This window comes from Peromyscus maniculatus, chromosome 14, assembly GCF_049852395.1.
Source record: "Peromyscus maniculatus bairdii isolate BWxNUB_F1_BW_parent chromosome 14, HU_Pman_BW_mat_3.1, whole genome shotgun sequence".
NCBI lineage: Eukaryota > Metazoa > Chordata > Mammalia > Rodentia > Cricetidae > Peromyscus > Peromyscus maniculatus.
The window spans coordinates 13,665,152-13,687,648 of NC_134865.1; the positions used below are offsets into that span (position 1 = coordinate 13,665,152).

The 22,497-nt window shown below is 40.7% G+C and overlaps 1 protein-coding gene across 4 annotated transcripts in view; it reads left to right on the forward strand.

Moving 5' to 3' along the window:
* Nucleotides 1-22,497, forward strand: part of Slc25a21 (solute carrier family 25 member 21) — a 487,380-nt gene that overhangs the window by 280,357 nt on the left and 184,526 nt on the right. For all 4 annotated transcript variants that reach the window (XM_042260592.2, XM_076550619.1, XM_042260590.2 and 1 more), the window contains exon 2: nt 1,311-1,359. In XM_042260592.2, coding sequence (XP_042116526.1) covers nt 1,311-1,359 — 49 coding nt within the window. The remainder of the gene's footprint in view (nt 1-1,310; nt 1,360-22,497) is intronic.

The window sequence follows — 22,497 nt, forward strand, 5'->3', positions numbered from 1 at the left end:
GGTAATTGTAAGAGCTACAGTAACAGTAATCACAGCAGTTATTTTACCTCTACATAGCGATGGTCATCAGAATATGTTGTCACAGGCATGTACAACTGCTCATGGGCAAGCATCATCCCTCTCTGTATAAATGGAAGTTGTAAGTACTCAGCTCGTTTTCCCAGAGGCCACACAACAGTATCGTATTTGTAGGTAGCAGTACACTTACTGCATTTGCAAACTAGTTCAATTGGAGTTTGACCGTACTTTAGCTCCCTGCCTTGTCCCATAGTTATACACAGGAACGTGTCTATGCACAGTTCCCATGAATATGAATGCAAGGATTTCCCTTTATTAATAAAGAGGAATTACCCAAGACAATATTGGTGCACCTGTTCAACTTTTAAGGTTACCCACACACTTATCCTTACTTGAAAATTCACATTCATCTGTGTCTTATCCGAAACTAAGCCAGACATCGGCTCAGAGTGCAAAGGCTCTTGGCACCAAAGCCCGAAGAACTGGGTTGGATTCGAACCCACAGAGTAGAAAGAGAAAACTGATTCATTTAAATTGTTCTCTGATCTCCACATGCACTCTATGATATTCATGCATGCAGGTGTACACACACACACACACACACACACACACACACACACACACACACGAGAAAAGCTTTACTATTTGTGGCAGCTTAGGAGAGTGATTTAACCTTGTATGTTCAGCTTCAATTACCTTGTCCATAAACTTGTGGCACACAACGTAAAGTTAATAGTTATCCTCTATTAAGCTAATGATATGTAGGATTCTCACAACTGCTTTTTCAACCAAGAGTCATAGCCACCTTAGTTTTGTGATGTTCGAGCCAAGCCTTAGGTTTTGCCATGTCAGTGGAGGAACTCAAACTCCTCCCCTTTTACCTTCTACCTACACTTATCTGCAGCTGGGTTGGGATACAGAACTTCTGTTTCATTAGTTGTAACTGTAATCTGATTTTCCCCATAGCCCACCTTCCTGCCAGAGTAATAAGAAAATACTTGGTCACATCTTTCTCCTACTGAAATAAAATTATTTAGTAACTAGCCACTTCCCCTAGCTGTTCTGTTCAAAGTTCTAAATTCCCTTTATTATTATTTATTGAAAATAGATTCTTCTCCCACATAATTCATCTCAACCACAGTTTCCCCTCCCTCCAGTCCTCTCAGCTCCCCGCCACCTCCCCTCTCCCCCAAACCCATTCCCCCTTCATCTAAATTCTTTATTTTAATCTTAAATTTTGGAAATCAATATGTATCTGTGTATTCATTGGCATTTTCTTTATCATCTTTCAGGTCTTACAGAAATTTGCCTGATGCACCCTCTGGACGTGGTGAAAACCAGGTAAGGTTCTGCATGAACAAGTTTTATTGACTTTGGCTGATGTCCAAGTTAAGATCTGTCAGAACACTAAATGCTAGAACTTGTCCCAGGCCGGTAGCTTCTCCCTATAATGGCATCTAAATGTGCTTTTCAAAGAAAGTACCATTTGACATATAAACCGTGAACAGTGAGAAGCATCTTTGGAGAAAGGTCGTCTGAAGGTATGCAGTGTTTACCGCTGTCACCTGGCAAGTGGAAGGTATGATTTGTGGTGTACTGGTACATGAGGTAAATTTACCAAATTGGTGTAAAAACTAAACATTATCTAGTGGATTATGACAGCAGCTTTTCATTTGGCACTGCACATAACAGATTGCTGTCTAATAGTCAGAATTTTTATTTCAGGTGAGCTTTTTAAATGACGGTTAAAGAATTTATCCCTAAAACTCTTTGCCAATGCAAATGTTGTATTTCCATGAAAAGGCTTCTGCTTATAAGGAAAGAGAAAACCTAGAACAACGTGTTAAATCTATCTACCAAGAATGAAAACAAAGTAAAAAAGCAGAACCAAAAATAACAAGGCTATGAGGTTTAATATAATCACTGTAGAGCATTTTTGGGAGGTGGGTTTTTTTCTTTAAAATGTTTTCTTTTTCCTTTTTGAGCTTATAATATAATCATTTCCCCTTCACTTTCCCCCCTCAAAACTTCGCCATGCACTCCTCCACCATGGTCACCTCCAAATTCATGGACTCTTTTTCTTTCATTTTTTGTCGTTGTTTTGTTTTGTTATTGTTGTTGTATATGTGTGTGTGTGTGTTTCTAAATGCATAAATACAACTTTCTCAGACTATATGATGTTACTTGCGTGTATGTTTTCAGATATGACCACTTGGTATTGGATACCAACTGGTAAGCTCTTCTTCCCTGGGGAAAATTAGAGAACATTTTTAAAAGTTAAAACTATGGCAAAATTATTGAACTTTATCTTTTTGAAACTAGATGTTTTTAGTGTATAGAATGTTTCCATATATTTGCATTACGTAAAACCTAAGAACACCAGCTTATGTTGGAGCCTACTAGCAAGTGTTGCGACACTGATTTTGTATTTGCACAAATCATTGCTTCCTTGGTTGGGAATTACTTGATGAGTCAGACTGCTCGTTTTATGGACATTTTATTTGATTTACCCAAAGGAATTCTAATTTTCTTAACATTTAGTTTGTGTGTGTCTGAGTGTGTGTGTGTGTGTGTGTGTGTGTGTGTGTGTGTGGGCGCGCGCACGCGCGCGCACGTGTATTATGTGAGTGCCAAGACTCACTTGCGGAATTCAGTGGACAATTTATGGGATTGGGTTTTCTCTTTCCACTGTGTGAGTTCTAAGAATCAAATTCAGATCATCAGCCTTAGTGGCAGGTAACCTCCCCCATCAGGCCATTGAGCCAGCCCCTGCAGAACCACAGAGTGGGGATTGAAAGCAAAGGAAAATGACTTTCACATATAAATAGTATCACATTTATAGTTGTTGAGACAATAGGATTTGACTTGTGACTGAACCTCAATGCTGTCATCATCAAATACCACAGCTTAACCAAAAGACAATTTTTTTCTCATGGTTTTGGAAGCTAGAAAGTTCAAGATCAAGGTTGGGATTCACTCAATTCTTACTCCCATCTTCTTCCTGACTCACAGGCATGGTACTTCTTCTCCTCAGAGAAGCTAGGTGGTCTCTTACTTCTCTTGTAAAATCACTAATTCTATCAAGATGGAGCCAACACTTATGACTTCATGCGACCCCATCACCTCCCTTGTCTACTTTCAAACACTATCACATCGTTGGTTAGAGTGCCAACATTTGAATTATGGCAGAACACAAACATTCAACAGCTCCAAGTCATTAAAATGAAACAAAAGAAGAAAATCACCGTTGTTACTCAAATGATAGACACTGACCTCTAGAACATCTCCTCAAGGGTTTCAGGAACAGAAGGCAAAACCTACTGACTTTTTCTCCTTAGATTGTTCTAACATTCTATGGAAAGCCATATTATTACTACTAGTCTTACTGAGTAATACATTTTCTTTTTTATAAAGCATGATTTTTTTTTATGTTTGAATAAGCTTAAAAAATAAGAACAATTTAAATAAAATACTAAAATTACGATCACTCAGGTGTCCCCACAGTCCTCGTTCATCTACTCAACAGGTGCATATTTAGTATCTAGCATGCAGGTTCCAGGCTAGCCATGCTCTCCTGAATCTCCCGATCTGAGGCCCTGTGGAGAATCTCATTAACGTCAACTTCAAAGGCCATCTCCTTTCCTTGGGATGAATTTGAATTGCGCATTGCTCGAAATACATTTACCAAGTAACTATAACCTTATATATTCTTTGCTAAATATCAGCACTTCCATGAACATAACATTCATTAATTGGAATTGGCTGTGTGCTACTGTGGAATATTATCTTAACTATGTAAAGATGTGTTACATTTGTTTATGTTACAGAATATCATTTTAACTATGTAAAGGTGTGTTACATTTGTTTATGCTGCATTTGTTTAATTATGTAAAGATGTGTTGCTGTTGGACCTTGCCTACCTAAGGCATCTGATTGGTCTAATAAAAAGCTGAATGGTCAATAGCTAGGCAGTAGAGGGATAGGCAGGGCTGGGGGGGGGGCAGAGAGAAGTGGTAGGAGGAATCTAGGCTTGAGGAAGAGAAGAGAGATGAGTGAGAAAGACAGGGAGATGCCCAGGGCCAGCCAGGCAGCTGCCAGACAGACAGACATGGAAGAAGCAGGAAAAGTAGGACATACAGAATGAAAGAAAGGTAAAATGGCCCAAGGCAAAACATAGATGAAAAGAAACAGGTCAAATTAAGTTATAAGAGCTGGTGGGACAATTATAAGATAAAGCCGAGCATTCATAATTAATAATGGGTTTCCATGTCATGATTTGGGAGCTGGTTGGGGGCCCAAAAGAAAGCCTGCTACAGGTACCCTTGCCTACCTTGAAGAGAGAGGGATACATCACCCTTGCAGGTGTCCTGAAGGAGAGAATTGGACAGTGGATTGGCAGCTGAAATGTACAACAATAGAAAATGTACTGAATAAACACCCTATTCACAGTCTAGGACCTATATATGTAGAACTCCTTTTGCAACAGGAATGAACTATGTGCGATTTGTAGAACTTAACACTAAGCCGCTAACAAGATAGTCACTGGAGAGGAACAGATGAGAATGCTGGGTGGTGCTTCACTGTTATAGTCTGGGGGAGACGACTTCCTTTCTTAAAGGTTAAGAGGTGACTTTGTTTTTCTTTTTTTTTTTTTTTTTTTTTTTTTTTTTTTTTTTTTTTTTTTTTTTTTGGTTTTTTGAGACAGGGTTTCTCTGTGTAGCTTTGCGCCTTTTCCTGGAACTCACTTGGTAGCCCAGGCTGGCCTCGAACTCACAGAGATCCGCCTGGCTCTGCCTCCCAAGTGCTGGGATTAAAGGCGTGCGCCACCACCGCCTGGCCAACTTTGTTTTTCAATAAAAGTTTTTTGAGAATTACAAATTAGAAAGGAAAATTGGAATTCTGCGTAGAAGCCTAGTGAATGCATGCCACCTGGGCATGAAGGTTCTCAAAGCTATCTTTTTGGAAACATTTACTGACATTTTCAGTTCGAATGCTTTCTTAAGATGACTGTATTTTTCCTTCTGAGAGAAGTACAGAGATCCACCTATGAGGTTTTTCTTGCTACAAAATCAGTGACTGAACCCAAGTAAACTTCTGCTTTCAATATAACCTACCAGTGTATAGGAAATAAAGGATTTGGGGGATTACATTATATCTTGGTTTTGAATTATGTGTTATTCCCTCAGGATAAACTTAGATATACCAATTTCTTGGCTAATAAGAATGGCACCTTCCAAATGTGTAATTTATGTTCAGTCTGGTGGCACTTTTTGGGATCGTCTACAAATTCAAAAACTTTCAAAGTATTTATTTTAACTTGATTTTCACCTATAATGTGGCTGCATTTTCCCTATAATGACTATATACAAAGGTTGATATCAATGAAAATCAGAATCCAGCTACTAAAATAATGGATTAATCATATATAGAATAACTATTTGTATTAGGAATTAAAGGCCAGCACCTAGGATATGTTCATAACCAGATGTGCAAATGAATTATGAATTTATCTACAGGATGAAGTCAATCTACCAGAACCAACTGGGACAATATAATGGTTATGCTTCATTCTTTACAGCAAATACTCCAAGGCAATAGGAAATCTAGAACAAAACATTTTGAAATAGGTATAAATTTATACCAAGTAAAACACAATGGATCATTTACAGAGAGGAAAAAGTCTTTTTGAAGAAAGAATTGGAAAGTAAGTTTTTATAATCCTTTCTTCTTCATTCAGGGAAGGAAAGGATTAGACACAGATAAAGGTCAGAAATAAAAGACTAGACTTAATGAAGCAAATCTTTTTACATGGGATAATGTGGGAAGCAAGCTATATCCACAATTCAAGATGAATTCAGTGTACCACTCTTCAATCCATGATACCAAAGGAAAGCAGAGAAAAGCCTGAAAACGACAGTGTAGACGTGTACACTTGTGCCCAATGCCCATAACAACTTAGAGTTCACTGCCCTTAGAGGGCACACAATTACAAAGCAGCCCGCTGAAACAGCCAGTGCTTGGTGGGTTCATGTCTTATTTCTTAAGTGAATCTCATTCACCTCTTGATTCATCAAAACAGTAGGTGTGCACTGTATAAAATTCAAATCATACTCTAAGTCTTATGTCTGTCAAGATAGGTTAGGTTGTAACAAGCCTGGATCTCAGGAGATTACAGCAAAGAATCTTTTCCTCATACCCACCTTATGTCCAATATGAGTAGATACATACAATAGCCCATTTGTGCTGCTGTAATTAAATTCTATAAACGGGGTCCTTGTAATCAAAAGAAATCTTTCAGTTACGGGAACTGGCTTCTACAGATTTCGTTTTCCCCACAGGTTCTGTATCTGGTATCTGGTGAAGGCCTATTTCCTCATTCATAGACAGTACCTTATCATTGGGTGCTCGCGTGGTGAAAGAAGCAAGATACCACCTTGGAATCAAAGCTATAAGGACATTAACCCCATTCATAAAGGACACACTAACGGTACACAGAGCTCACTGAAGTCATTCAGGCTGACAGAAACTCTGCCTCAGTCTGTTTTCCCCTCCATGTGGCAGGAAGTGTAAAGTTCAATAGTCTCAGGCTGTTTCAGCTGAGACTTATGGTTCAGAACTACTCATTTTACCATGCCTACCCAACCAGAAGTAGAAGTATGGTCCTCCCCTTTGACAGGGAGAATCTAGGGATCAATATGCTGCAGGCATTCATGTCCATTCCCAGGCTCATACGAAGACACATCATCCACTTACACATACCAGTTCCCTTTCCAGATGTGAAAACACCTTTGACTTTTAGCTTCTTTTAAAATCCACTCCCACATTTCTAAACATTATGCCTCTCCTGATTGCATTGGCTTCAATAGTGCTTCCATCTGTGTCTCTCATGGAATTTCAAAAAGTGACCTTTGGAAATAGGGTCTCTGCAGATATAATTAGCCATGGTGAAGTTATGCCAAATGGGGAGGGAGAGGCAAATTCCATATGATTTTTATCCTTACATGAAGAAGAGACTCAGATAGACAGACGACAGATGGAGTAGGGGGTACCATCACTTCCAATGAAAGTGGTGATTGGAATTGTGCAGCGGCACACCAATACATATCAAGGTTTGCCAGCAACTTACAGAGACTTGGAGAGAGGAATAGAAAAGACTTGGAAAAAATTTCAACGTGCTGTCCTAATTTATCAGTTTTAAATATTATTCACAACACTCACACCCTTCGCCCTCCTTGATGAAAGTCTACCTCATTACCATCACTGATCATCTGTTTGGCAATGCAGTTGTTGTTTACTGCTGAACCAAGAAATACTTGATGGCTTCTTTTCCTACAGTCCAGTCCTTTCTCTTTCATTCGTCAGTACTCTATATGTTGTTGCTAATTAGTATGTCTTCCAAGGTGCTTCGGTACATTTCTTTATTGTTTTCTACAAATGCCATGGTTGTGTTTGTTTAAGGTGGGCTTATTGATAATCATCTGGCGTTTTTCTTAGGCAGTACTTCTAATTCATCTTTTACCCAAGGTTGTGTATGGCAAACAAGGAAGAAGGTCACCCCATTACCGTATTTTTAGTATAGGACCACTTTGCTGCTCCACATCTGGAGCTGTTCAGTCTTCAGGCAGTAAGGTGAGCAAGTGTTCAGTGAGGTGAGCAAGGAGACATATATGCACTTCCAAGAAATCCTCCACTTTCTCCGGCCACATTTCATACCATCCATGGTTTCTGATTTTCCAAAGGGCTCCCAAGGCCCTTTGCTGGTGTCTCCTGCCTCAGTTACTTTGCATGTGGCCCTCCCTGCTCTACTAATACTGCCCTCCGTCCATTTCCTCTGTTCATTTGTGTTGTACAAAAAGTGTATGGATAGCCGGGCAGTGGTGTTGCACACCTTCAACCCCAGCACTCGGAAGGCAGAGGCAGGTGAATCTCTGAGTGCGAGGCCAGCCTGGGCTACAGAGTGAGTTCCGGGACAGGCTCCAAAGCTATGCAGGGAAAAATGCATTGATGTTGCACAGCTACAGCTATTTCTGGTTCTATCTTATTTGTCCTTACGGGTTTGCACTCATTTATAATTCTTCTACTAACTCTATTAGTCAGAGCCCAACCAGGAGTATACACCCACTCTGAGTATTCAAAACAAAGGAAATTTAATGCAAGGAATTAGTTGCTCAGATTCTAGACCTGTGTAGGATCCAACAGAAGTCTATGAGGCAACCCAGAGATTAGCAGGACAGCCACAACCCAGATTGGCTAAACAAAGGGGGGAGGGGGGACAATCATCCTGGCAATCGTGGTGGAAATGTGGCTGGCCTGTCTAGAGCAGATGGAGCCTCAGAAGAGAACCAGCCACCAACAGATCCTGTACCCGAGGAAAACAGGAGTGTGGCCCGAGGCTGTGGGTTGGGGGGATGGACCATTTGGTTTCTTTCTTCTTAATACCTTTAGTTCCCTACACTGCATCTTCTTGACTCATGGTATCCTGGGAGGCACAGAAGCTTTGCAGGGATCAGCCCTTTCATATTTGAACAGGAATGAGGAAAAAAGAAGAAACAGATCTAAACAAATAGAACCAGAATGTGCATGCTGCCACTTTAGTAAGCTTTCTTTTCTTTACAATTTTTCTTCAGACAATGTATTTTGATCATATATTATTTACATTTCAACTCCACCAAGATCCTTCCCACCCCCTCCTCATCCAACTTCATATTCTCTCTCTCTCTCTTTCTCTCTCTCTCTCAAAATAAAAATCAACATAAAAAAAACAAAAATACCAAAGGAAAACAAAAACTACGCACAAAAAACATAAAGTCTGTTTTGTGTTGGCCAATGACTACTCCTGACCATGGTGTCTTCCCTAGAGTGTGGTTGATATACCCAGTGGCACCCTATTGAAAAAAAATTGAGGGATTAGAGAGATGGCTTAGTAGTTAAGGTTACTGGCTGCTCTTCCAGAGGACTCAGGTTCAATTCCCAGCACCCACGTGGCAGCTCACAACTGCCTGTAACTCCAGTCCCAGGGGACTGACGCCCACGGCACAACACCAATGCACATAAAGTAAAAAATTTTTTAAAAAGACCGAAGATGTGAAAAAAATTGATTTTCCCTTTTTGAGAAGGTATCAATTGTAAATACTTTCTTGATTAGAGATGGGACTGTGTCTACCTCTCCTTCTCCTTCATGGGACTCTATATGTTTTGAACCTGTGCAGATTAAGTGGTAAGGCCCTATTTTTGAAGACACAGCTTACTTCTGCCTTTAAACATGGGGAACTCAAGCTGGTGTGCAACTAAAAGCTTCACCCCTGCTGGCTAATATTCCTGGTGCTGGAAGTTACTTTGCATGCCTCCAAAGGAAAAAATTAATCACCAATGTCACCTAGCTACAAATCCTGTGACCTACATCTGCAACCCGCATTTATAAGATGTCCTGCTGCAATCAGGACACACATGTTATGGGTGTAACCAATTGCTCTTTGTTTGGACTTAAGACACTCTTTGAGATGGAGCCCATACCTTACCCTGCTAAAGTGACTAAGAACCTGAGACTAGATAGGTCATCGTCCCTCAGGGAAAATCTGTTACTATTATTCTTGATAAAGGAACAAAGCAATAAAATGACTCTTAATGACATATTGCTATACCAACAGATCAGTGCCTTGCTCAACCCACGTCAGAGAAGCTTATTCTTGCAGTAGTTGTAATTAAAACAGAAAGACCGATATACGTATGAACACAGAGACTGTGACAGCGTACACAAGGTCTGCACAGGTTCATTTTAGTAAGCTTTGAAGAAATCTAAAGACAAGCATTCATTTCCAATCTAGCATGTGGAACTGAAATTCATGTTGCATCTAAAAAGATAATCTTTAATAATTCTTTCATGGGGAGATAGTCAGGCATTGTGGTGCTTCCTTTATGTAGACAACAGCTTATTCCACTCAAGGTAAGCACAGCCCCAGGTACAGATTTTTGTGATGAGAGGCTCCCCAAGTGACCACTGGCTTGAGCTAAGTGTTTAATCTGAAATTTATCAGAGAACGTTTACTAAGATACTGACCACATTAGTCATATAGAGTCAAGGCCTCTTTTGAGATTTTTCTCTAGAGATGGGTTTTTACAGTGACTTATGATTTTGTTTACACTCAAATAAAACTCAACACAATTGTGTTTAAATTCTCCCACTAAGACCCTAACTACAAAGAGTAACACACACACACACACACACACACACACACACACACACACACACACACGAACAGACACAGAGTGTTTAATTCTAGGTTAGCAAAGAAATGGAAAATAGAAAGACAAATGGAGTTTTTGAGGTAGCCAGGGAAACATAAGGCAATATACAAAGTATAGGAGAAGGGAAATGTTCAATATGGAGTCAAATGGTTTCAAGTTCCAAGCCGGAAAATGAGTGTTATATGAGCATTGCATTTAAATCCTTCCACGGAAGGTGTTTGCAAGCAGAGAAACCTCCTGGGTCTGAAGGCAGGAGAGCATTGGTTAAGTGCATATGTTCCTACTGATGTCATTCCACACATCATCTTAGGGCTGCGTGCTGACATTATTACGTATCCCCAATGACTCTCACCATACCTGACCTCCAGGAGGTGTCCAGTGAATGCTGTTGAATGGAAGAATAAAATAGTGTTCATTAATAATCAGAAATAACACCACCAACTATGTGTCCAATCTGGAATATTTAGAAAGTTAGTAATAGGCAGATGTATTGTCTTTGTTGAAAAATGTGAGATTTCATGGAAGAGGAAGGAAGTGAAATTCTATTGAAATAAAAGAGGGATCAGCATGGTGGCTAGGAACATTTCAAGCCTGTGGTAGAGTTGCAGACCTTAAAATGAGGTGAGGAGGTTTCCTTTGGGTGTGCTCAGATGAGAAGTAGATGGACTAATTCAAGAGAGAGACCGGAGGTGCCCGAGAAACAAGCTCTGTGGTGGGAGGCAGAATGCTGCACTTCACCTGGAGCAGCACCAGACGATGCAAATGAACTGCAGGACTCATGCGTGACTTTGAAATTCTGAGAGCCACTCTTGAAGAAAACAAAAAAGCAGATAAAAATTAATGTTAATAATCGATCTTATCAAACCCGAGTTTGAACCATTGCCTTAATACAAACAATTACTAATCAATAACAACATCACTAATGAAACGTTTTCCTCTCCTTTTCTACTCTAGGTCATTAAATCTGGTACCCATTTCTCACTTAGATTCACATCTCAATATCAATTAGTTAGCTACATTTCCATAGCCAGCATTGGCTATTCTATAGCATGTTGTGGAATTAGGTGCAATCATGGGAATAGGAAGCCCTTTGCGGGTAAGAAGGACAACTTCCAATGATTCCTTCATGAGAACATACTCTCTTAGAACAGGTTGACAATGACAGATAAGTGAAGTCCAAGGTGGCATGGAGGTGAGGAGAATACTGCAGATGTATTCATAGGTTTGTGTCTTACTTTGCTTCCTATTGCTGTGATAGACACCATGAATGAAAGCAACCTGGAGAGGAATGGGTTTATTTGGCTTACAAGTTAAAGCCATTATCTGGAAAGCCAGGGTAGGAACTCAAGGCAAGATCTTGGAGGCAAGAACTGAGACAGACAATGGAGGAAGGCTGCTTACTGGCTCACTTCTTCTGGCGTGCTCATCTACCTCTCTTATACATCCTAGACCCACCTGCCGAGGGATAGCACTCCTTGCAAAGGGCTGGGTCCTCCTACATCATTAGCAATCAAGAAAATTCCCCTACAAACATGTCAATCTGACAGAGAGGGTCTCTCAGTCAACGGTCCTTCTTCCTGGATGACTCTAGTTTGTGTCAAGTATACAAAAACATAACCAGAACAATTTGTACCTAAAAAAAAAAGTTTTTAGGCATCACAGTGTAAGTAGGTTGTGGCTTCCATCTCTTTGATATGTTCTTATTTCTATGGAGGGAAATAAATGATTTGGCCTCAAGAAGAAAGAGTTGCTTGAGAACCTCTTCCTCCTCTTCCTCCTCCTCCTTCTTCATTCTAAGCCATTCTTCATCATTCCTACTACATTTCATTTTTGAATTGGGGGTAAATAAAATGTCAACTAAGTAAATGCCCCCCACTTTAGTGCAGACTGATCATTTCAAGGATCTGGCTGTCTAAGAACTAGATGTGTTCTGAAGGGGACTGGGGAAGGAGAGGAAGGAAGAGGCAATCTCACATCTTGTTGATGCATAGTTAGAGATAGTTGGAGAATAGGCAGGGTGACACTTGGCCTTCATCCTTTCTCCCATCAGAACTTGCACTTCTCATAATTCTCTCAAAACATATTAATCACTGCATGTGGGTTGAAAATTTGGCAACCACGTGCTGTTATATATGTGGTTATGGGGCTTTTACTCAAGCAGTTGAGAATGATTTACACAGTATCAGTGGCTCCTCCTGAGCCCCAGACATAGTTACTCAGAACTCTAGGGGTGGAGCCCACCAATATTTATGTTCAACAATCTCCTGACTGGGTCTTACTTACTGAGGCCAGAGTGATCACTAGGTCAGCCTTTGGAAACAACTGCAGAATATCCTATAGACAGTTCTGCAAAGAGTCCTGTAAAGAATTCCTTTCCTAAAGTGTTAACCATCTCATTCATCTGTGGTCCCATTCATGTCATTTATGTGCACGCTGTCATTGAGTGAGCAAAAGTGGAAGAAGGGAAACAGCTCACCTTGCAGAACCAGTTCTACAGCTTGTGAGATGATATGGAAATGCATGTGTCTAGGGCCAGAAATGATGCATTTGGTCCCACTGAGTGGGGTCACAGCAGCAAAGCTCAGCACCGTGGCATCGGCTGCTCCAGAAGAAAGGTAAATGACTCTGGTGGATAACATGATTTAGGGACAGAAACCCGTTACAGACTTTTATTCAAAATGAAATTTGAGGATGGGCAGAGCTGAGAGGCTGCTTTGTGAGGATCCAGCAGGGGATGAGGAGCCAGAGCCTGGAAGCATCCACAGCCCCATCCACCAGAGAGGAGGGGAAGCCAGAAATGAACTTTAAGTAAGCATTTGAGAGGTCAGAGAGGGGGTCATTGAGTAGCTACTGGGGCCAACAGAACAGTGGGGTGGAAGAGAGGAAGGCATGTTTCTCCAAATGCATTGTTTTCTTTTTATGCTAAGGAATCCTTTTAAAATAAGAGCAGTGAGAGAGTTCGGGATAGGGCATCTAATAGAATCACCACAGCCTAAAAACATAAACAAGCCGCTGGGAGGTGATTTTCACACATTAGTGATATATCCTAAGAGTGACCCTAAAACTATATATATATATATATATATATAATCTTATTTTACACATTGTTACAAAATACTGCATGTCTGCATCCTCAGTTTGTATTTCTCTCTGGAGCAAGGCTATAGATTTGAGGTTGATAGACCATGAAGAGATACCATTAAAATGATGTCTGGGATTTCCACTTTGACAGCATTCTTTCTCTCTTTAGGACAGTGTGAATTGTATCCTAACTCCAGAAAGCTCAGAAAGAGCCACAAAAGGAAGTCTTGGCCGTCTACTTCTGTCACATTTTAGTGGTCCTTCTGAGCACAGAAACTTCAAGAAGTAGGCTGGGTTGGTGCAAAAAGCTGCCTTGTTCATATGGAGGACTCCACATATGTTGGCAGTTGCCACTTCTAAACAATGTGATCATTTCTCCAATGGACAAGGAGTGACGAGGAAGACAAATTGGACACATAGAGATCAATGTGTTCTGGGTTCTGCAGAGCTCCTGTAACTATGGGCTAAAATTGCCTTTCAGTCTTATTAATAAGGAGAAAATTATTACCTAAAAACAAAATCAAGCTAGTTTTCAATTTCCACTGTAATGACTCACTTTATAACCCTAAAATATTTCTAAATATATCTATTATTTATCATCTACCTCTCAACCAACCTTTATATCTAGCTACTGGAATTATTTTTTGAACCACTTCTTAGGAAAAGGTGCTCTTTTTAATGAAATATGTTGAAAATATTTGTAAAGTAATCTCATTAATTTGGATTTAGCTAATTTGGATTTTTTCATTTTGTTGTATGTACTTCTGCCTTGACGTCTGCCCATCTCCTTGTGGTTCGTTCTTGGTCTTATCAGTGCACTTGGTCCAGACAGAGCTGACAGATTCAGGAAGTCTTTCTCTCTTGTCCAGATGGGAGCTCTCTTGTCCAAATGGGAAGTCTCTTGTCCAGACAGGAAGTTGGGGGCAGGATGGGAGCTGGGGGCAGGTCTCTAAGTCTCAGGAAGTGGCTGGGGTCTCAGGCGGATGGGCATGGGGGCAGGGCATGGAGATTGCAGGGTCTGCCGGGGGTCTTGGAGAAGGGGAGCTTTCCCAGTATGGGTAGAAGGGATCCTGCCAAATGGCCAGAACCTGAGGGCAAATTGGGCAGGTCTTCCCCGGAATGGCTGGTGCCCAGGGATGGGGCCTAGGCTGAGCCCAGGCACATACCTCTTGTCCAGACGGGAAGTCCGGGGCAGGATCGGATTTAGCTAATTTTTTAAACTAAGTCCATTAATATCACAGTGGCTATTATGCTTCAGTCAAATAGCCTTAGAAGATTGTCTCTGCCAATCAGATGTGTGTTCTAGATGCTTCTTCCCCCTTTTCTTTGCTTAACTTCGAAGGCATCTAGGTCAGCTCTAAAAAGAATCTGCCATTCATTAAAAGCACAGTCATGCTATCAGGCATCCCTGCTCCGTAGTGGTCTCCACAAAGAGCAGGTACCTGCTCTAGAGGGAGAGAATGTTCTTTGCATGTGTCACCATGAGACAGAAAAGGGAGCTTTAAAAAGGGTTGTGGGGAAGGCAGAGGAATATATGATATGAAAGGGGATGGAAGAGGGAGAAGTCCAGACAGGAAAGGTGGGGACAAGAGGTTGATGAATGAAGGAGGGGGAACCGCATCTGATGTGTGCATTTTCCTTATCCTCCATACTATATTTACCTAACATTTATACCATACTAGATATTATAAATAAAAAGTAAATAGAAGTGTTAGTTACTTTTCTCAATACTATGACAGAAAAGAAAAAAGTCATGTCCTTTCCAGGTGCATGTCAGGAATCCCAGCATCCAGGAAATGGAGGTAGGGAGTTCAAGGCTAGCCTTAGAGTGCATAGTGAGTTTCAGACCCAGCCTGGCTACCTAAGACTCTGTCTCAAAAGAGAAGAAAAATGTGCCATGGATGAAAGCTTTAGATGCATAGGTGGGTTCTTCCTGATGTGTGAGAAGAGCTAACAGCATAGGGAGAGGGCTACTGGGATGAGAACGCTCTAGCTATCTGCGCCCTGTCCTCTCCCATGCCCCCAGGAAAGCGCTGTTCAGCTGCATGTTTAGTGGGAGAAGCCGAGAGAGCTCCATGACTGGAATTCTAGTCCAGTTGAAAGGATGGTTATTGTGGAGATTCTGGGAGACTTGTTTTTCTTTGTGTAAAGCAAAAATAAAAATTCTAAATTGCTATAATCAAATTTATATTTGTGTGATGCTAATAATATAGTATGCTAACATTGGGAAATTGATGAATTCCCAGAATATTCTTGTTGGGGTAGATAAATAGCCTATATTGCTCTTGGTTTGTAGTAGAGCACAGTTGAGATTTAGTTCTGACATAACAAAGTTTGTAAGATGACAAATAGAGCTGGCTATAACTTGCATACCCTGGGCCAAGTTCTTACAGGAAAAAAACTTTCCCATTTGGGGGTTATTGAATATTTTCTCCAGTGAAACTTTGATGTCTAATAGGTTACATATCTTACAATTGCAACAATAAATCTGAGGTTAGACCTCCTACCAAAGTCAACCTACTATAGATAACTTCTTATTAGAATAATTAATTATTGCTAAATATTTTCTAAAAAACTTGAAATTTTAAATATTCTCTATGTGTGTGTCCTTTGAAATCGTGAAGCAGTGTGTTCTCCTGACATTTGGTTAGAATTCTGATGCATCTTCACTCAAGGAAAGTCAGGTTAGGCATGCTTCCCATCGGTGTTTACAGTGGTTAGACATCAGCTCAGAGAATGCCATATGGGACGGTCATGAACTGAGCACAGGAGATCAGTGTTTCTCCATCAGTTCTCTGGACTCTAGCTAAGAGAGTCAAGGATATGGCTCTAGGATCTGATTCCTCACTAGAAATTGAGAGCATTTCCCCAAATCCTTGAAGGTTTATTCCAACACAGTATGGCATGTTTTCCAAGTTATGTTTTCACTGTTTAAAAATAAAGTGACCTCTTTCCTTCCTGAGGGAAGTGGGAACAGAAAGCCTCCTGCTTCTGCTGCCCAGGCATTCTCCACTGGGTGCTGGTCTTTGTTGCCATAATGGAATGGTCCCCTAGAGAGCTCTAAACAAACATGTATCTTCATTTAAAGAAAGACAGGTTAGCAGACATTATTTTTATTACAAAGAGCAAATCTGGAAGGAGTCGCTGGAGCTACTGAGTGGAAGAATCTTTGAGCTCGTGGATGCTCAGAACAAGCATTACAGACAAGAGCAGAGCAGAGGCCAATGAGGAAGTCCATGCAGAGGTGCTCAGGTCAGGATGCTGATGCCATCATTCGATGCCATCAGGATGTCTATACGTCTTCATGTGTAGACATTCAGGCTGCTAGGAAGCACATTCCTGGTACTACTTAATGGAAAATTTAGCAAAAGATTCCCCAAACTTATTGTCTCCAAATCAGTGAGAGATGGATTTCTTGTCAAACCCACTGTAGCAGTCACCTCTCAGGTCACCCCTGGCACCATCCACAGTCATAATGCCCATTGTAACCCAAGGACCCTGTGGGTGGCACTTTGCAGCAGCCTTGCCACCCAGTGAAATGGGCCAGGACCTAGGTGTAAGAGTGACTGTTTCTGCTCTTAGGACAAGAGTTTTCTTCTAAGCTGCCAAAGACTGGTCAAAGGCAGAGCACAGAGACCGGCAGTCATGTCCTTAGTAGGGAATTCTGAAGCAGAAACGGGTGAAATTGGGCGACAGCAGCACATCCACATCAGCACAGTGAAATAAATCCCCCCAAAGGCCTTGATACCATTAATGCCGTTGGGTGACCACCAAGTGAATAGCAAAGTGAAGCATTTGTTCATCAGCGACGGAATCAGCACAGGCAGATCTTTTGTCTTAATGCATGAGTCTACAGATAAAGGAGCTTGCTCACAGACAACCTGTAGAACGGGGCTGTTTTGTTCCACTCTGTCTCTGTAATATAATCGACGAATTTCAAGTACCCACATTTAAGATAACTCACACTAGTTGGGGCAATATTTTCTTTTATCGAAAAAAAAAATCATACATACCATGTATTCCAGTCATGGTTTTCCCTCACCTAACTCTGTGCAGATCTGCCCCACCATTCAATTCTACACCCTTTCTTTCTTCTCTTTAGAAAACAAACAGAAACAATCACAAATGCACACACATATACTCTCCAAAAACCAAATCTATAAAAACACAAAATCAGAAACCATAAGCAAAAGGCCAGAAATATATATATATATATATATATATATATATATATATATATATATATATATATATATATAGCCTAAAAAGTTGGGCTTTTAACTCTGCATTTGGCTCTGTGTTTCTTATTTAATAAGACCATTACATCTACACTACAAAAATACCATTGAGCGCATTTTGTGTTGGCCATCTACTGCTGAGCATGGAGCCTGCCCTGGAGTGTGGTTTCTATACCCAGTTAGACTCTATTGATGAAAACTAACTTTTCTTTTGCAAGTGAATTGAACCAGTATTTTTCATATTCGATATAGCTGACCTTTTCATGGCCCTTATAATGTGTTCCCATTTTGTTAAACAATTTGTCTGCCATTTTAGTATCAACTGAGTATTTAAATCATTTTATCACCCTCCTTTCCTTACCAATTACGCCTCCTTTTAAACTCTTCAGTTGGTGTCTTGGGTTCCCACATACAACACAATCAAATGTCATGTTCACGTTAACAAGAGTTTGCTTCCTATGTTGTAGGACAGTGTAATATTAGTTTTTAAAATATGTTTGACTCATATGAAGATTGCAAATTAATGGTTTCTCTGCAACATTTGATATATTTGTATCTGTACATATCATATATCAATAAAGAACAGTCTCCTTCATTGTCTCTCTTGCCTTTGAAAATTATTCTGAAAACACTTAACGGGCACTTTTCACAGCCGCTGGTACATTGCCCATGCTTTATTAGCTGCTCCAAACCCTTGAGGTACATTTAAAACCTCAATTTAATTATAATAAAATGGAGTCATGAAACGGGTTAACATTTTACTCGCAGTCAAAGGAACTAGTAAGTTGAATCCAGACTCTTAACCCTGGTAGTGCCACCCCAACCCCAGCTTCTGGTCACCACCCAGACATTGCTACTGTCCCTCTCAGTGTTTACTAGGTAGAGAAACCATGCCTACTGAGGGTTCTCACTCCAACCTGCCTTCTTGACTTAGTCAGTCCTAGGGCATTTCTTCTTTGCACTCAGAACGTAGTCAGTGAGACCCAGTGACCATAGTCTAGTCTTTTAAAAGTACCTTGTGAGGACACAGACCTTCTGGTGACACTGTGCAGTAGACTCCCGAGAACAGTGATTTCTCTCAGATTTTCTAGGGGTGTGTTTCAATGATGTCTTTATAATAACAGGGGTCCGGTGGAGAAATCAGTGCTGTGAGGCACCTGACTGGCTTCCTCATCCTGCCTTCCGTGTGCCCATCAGATCAGAGGACTAGAAACCCACAGCTGTGAAAATCTGTCCATCCTTCCATTTTAGGTACACATGTGTAATTATATCTAAACTTACCTCCATAGACAATACACCATCAAACTTAATTCTTGTGTCTCCCTGACTATAGCTCTCCTTTGGTTAGTGATTTTAAAGTTTTGAACCATAAGGTAACTACTGTTGTTGGTTGGACCAGTGTCAGTCAAGTCTTAGACTTTTCTTGTTCATGTTTTTTTTAACCAGTGTCTTTTCTGCCTCTTCTGATTTTGTGACCACTTGACATGAATCTGCTTTTGTCTATTCTAGCATGTTGATCACATATACTTGTTTAAAGGTTATTTTTTAAATGTTCGGTATATTTTAAAATGTACATTTAAAACAAAATCATAATCATTGTCATATTGTGTTATAATGTCTTGTGTACAGTCCAATACTATGTAATAGTGAAATATTCTCCATAATTTTAGGAAACTTGCATCTCATTGATCCTTCAGTGGGATGTGATTGTCTGACATTCTCCAGCAGGCATCTATCTTCCTTTGCTCAAATCCGTTCCTGCTAATTCCCTCTCCTGTAAGGTGTTTTGAATCTTCTTCCCTCTGTTAGTTATGTCATTCTCCCACTAACCCTAGAGAATAAATGTGAACACATATGCTCATATATATTTATATTTATTCATATTGTTATATTGCTGTATACATGGGAATGTGTAAACAGTTTTCCCAGTGTTTGCTCCAGGAATCTCCCCCATGTCCCAAGCAAGTGAATCTGTCCTATGCTTTGGACCAATCCTAGCTAATAAAGTGGCAAACTCCTTTTTTCCCCAAAAGCTGGGGCTATGACCATCTTTACACCTAGACCCTAATTCTTTCCCTGGATATAGAGGCTCCAAAGCCCTGTATAGGAGGGAGAATGTGTAGGCATCACAACCAGCATGCATCTAAAAGTTACAGGTATATAGTTTGTTACCAAGTCATGGTAACCAAATACTGTTTCTTTCTCCTTAATCTTTCTTATTGAGAATTTCATACATGCATATAATGTATTTTTATCAAATCCACGCCCATTTCCTCCTGTCCATTTCCTTCCCTATCCTTCACACCACTTTCTCCTCCCAGCTTTATGCACCCTCTCTCTCTTTAAATGCCAAGTCCACTTATATGTATAGTACCATCTATGAGAGCATGGTGACCTTCCTCATGTCACATCTGAAGAAAAGTTACTCCTCCTCTCACAGCATCCTTAATTTGCCAATAGCATCTTGACTGGGCAGGGGGGGGGATCTTCATTAGTCCCCCACCCATCCACATTGGGATCTGTGCTGGTTTGATCTTCTAGATTTCTTTGTGCATGTGATCCCTGCTACTCTGAATTCATGTATGCAAAAGCCCTGTCCAGAAAATAATATCTCATTGAGGTGTCCCCTATACAGGTCTTGCAGTCTTCCCACATCCTCTTCCATGATGATCTCTGAACCTTGAGGGACGTGTGTGATATAGACATCCCATTTAGAGCTGAGCATGCCACAGATTCTTATAATCTGCCCATTGACCAGTTGTGAGTCTCTGTATTAATCACTGTCTACTGTGAAAACAAGTTTCTCTGGTGAGGGGCAAGAGATTCACTTATCCATGGGTATAAAGATAAGAACTTAGAAAGCTGTTTAATCTTACGTCCATTTAGCAGAGTATCATCACCATCACCACTACCACCATCATCTTAACAACAACAACAGTATTATGTTATCCCCTCAGTCTTATTTGACCTAGTTAACTTACAAAGCATGAGTTTCATCTGTAAGTCAGTCTTTTAAAAGCAATTAGAAAGTAGCTGGTTATTCCCATAACATTCATGCTGGGCCATTCATATTATAACACACAGGGGTCACAGCTGGTAAAACTGTTGAATACTTTCCCTCCCAGTGGTGTAAATGGAATCTTCTGGCACCACGACAGCTAAAGTGGGAATGAAGCTATGTGTCAGTACGGACTCCATGCCCTATGACTCAAGTGTGTGATGTCTTCCCCAGTAAGGGCTTACCCTCAAAGTTGTAGGGGGTGACCAGGAACAACAGCAATAGCCTGGGATGTTTGGTGGGTCCATGGGCCTCCGAGTGACCAACAAGTTGAAAAGAGTTAGTCCATGCCTGGTACTGGGCTTTCGGTTTGATAGCCTGTGGTACCTGGGAGAGGCATTGTCCCTCTGCTATTGGCTGACTCCACTTAAACTCCTTTTACGTGTGTGTGCATCTTTTAGGAAGCCTCTACAGTAGTGAGTTTCCATACGCTGTTTTCAAAGTTCTTTAACATTAATTATCCACCCCCCAGCCCTCTCCTCTATCCTACCCTCCCACCCTTCACCCATATTTAGCCCATCCTGTTCCATTATTCCTTTTCTTCTCAACTCAGGTGGTGTGAAGGAAGAAGCAATGCACTCTTGATAGTCGTGTGTGTGTGTGTGTGTGTGTGTGTGTGTGTGTGTGTGTGTGTGATCAATTTTCTTGTTGAGAATGATCAATAACAAAATAACTGTTTTTAAACACAACAAAATAACTTTTTGAGTTTAAGTGATAAAATGAATGAGTGACTTGGGCGCATCCACACCCAGCAGTGGGTTTCTCTGTTCCCCCTGAGAACATGTGCACTTAGCATCCCTTCTCTTCCTGGAATGACTGGTTCCCTTTCCGCCTTCACATTTTGCAGCTCAGCTGTCATCTCCTCTGAGAGACTTCTCTGGCCCCCTCTCCATCGGTAGTCTCCTGTCCACTCCTCATTACCTTACTTATCCTGTTCTTGCATTATAATTGGTGATCACATTAACTGTCTACCTCCGCTGCAGGGCAGGCTTCCTACAGAAGCAGCCTTCTTCCTTTTCTTAACTAATGTGTGTTTGCACTGTCAGTGAGATGACGAATCAAGGATTTTACAGAAGTATATTCACATTGAAAATGGACACACTATATATATATTCAGATTCTGAATGGGGGGGGGGTGAAAGCAAAAATGCGCTGATGAGATGGATCAGATGTAGAGGCATTTGCCACACAAGTCTGGAGAACCAAGACCAGCCTCAGAATCCACCTATGAACAGAAAGAAATGACTTTATAAAAGTTGTCCTCTGACTACACACATGCTCTGTGACACATGAATGCCATCTATCACACACCTATATCATGTACATGCGCACAGTGGTGATGATGATGAAATTAGCACAAAAAAGCAAAAACAACCTCCTCCCCATCTTGATTTTGTTCTCATTATGAGTAAATCTTCATACATGGTCAAATTACAGAATTTATTGATATTTCTCTGACTATATATTCTGAGCACTTTATGCAATGTAAGTTGTGTTTTATTCAGAATTAGACATGTTTTGACATATTCACTGTGTTGGTGACCCTGTATCAGCTGGCTCTTTTGCTAATCCTCATAGGAAAAAAAAAGTTGTCTGGACATGAGTATCCATCAGTCATGACCATTGTCTTATGCTGAGATTCAGTCATGTCCTATCCTTTCCAACATAGGAGCAGCCTCTCATCCCTGCATTAGGAAGAGAGTCCTTTATTGTGTTTTTCATTGTGTGGCTGGCCCTCCGTCTTGTAGCCCTGATAGGCATGGTACTGGGATAAGAAGGCTTGGTGAAGCTAGCTAGGACATTCCTGAAGGAAATGTTGAAGCTGGTTTTCATTCACTGTTTTTGATGGGTACTGTC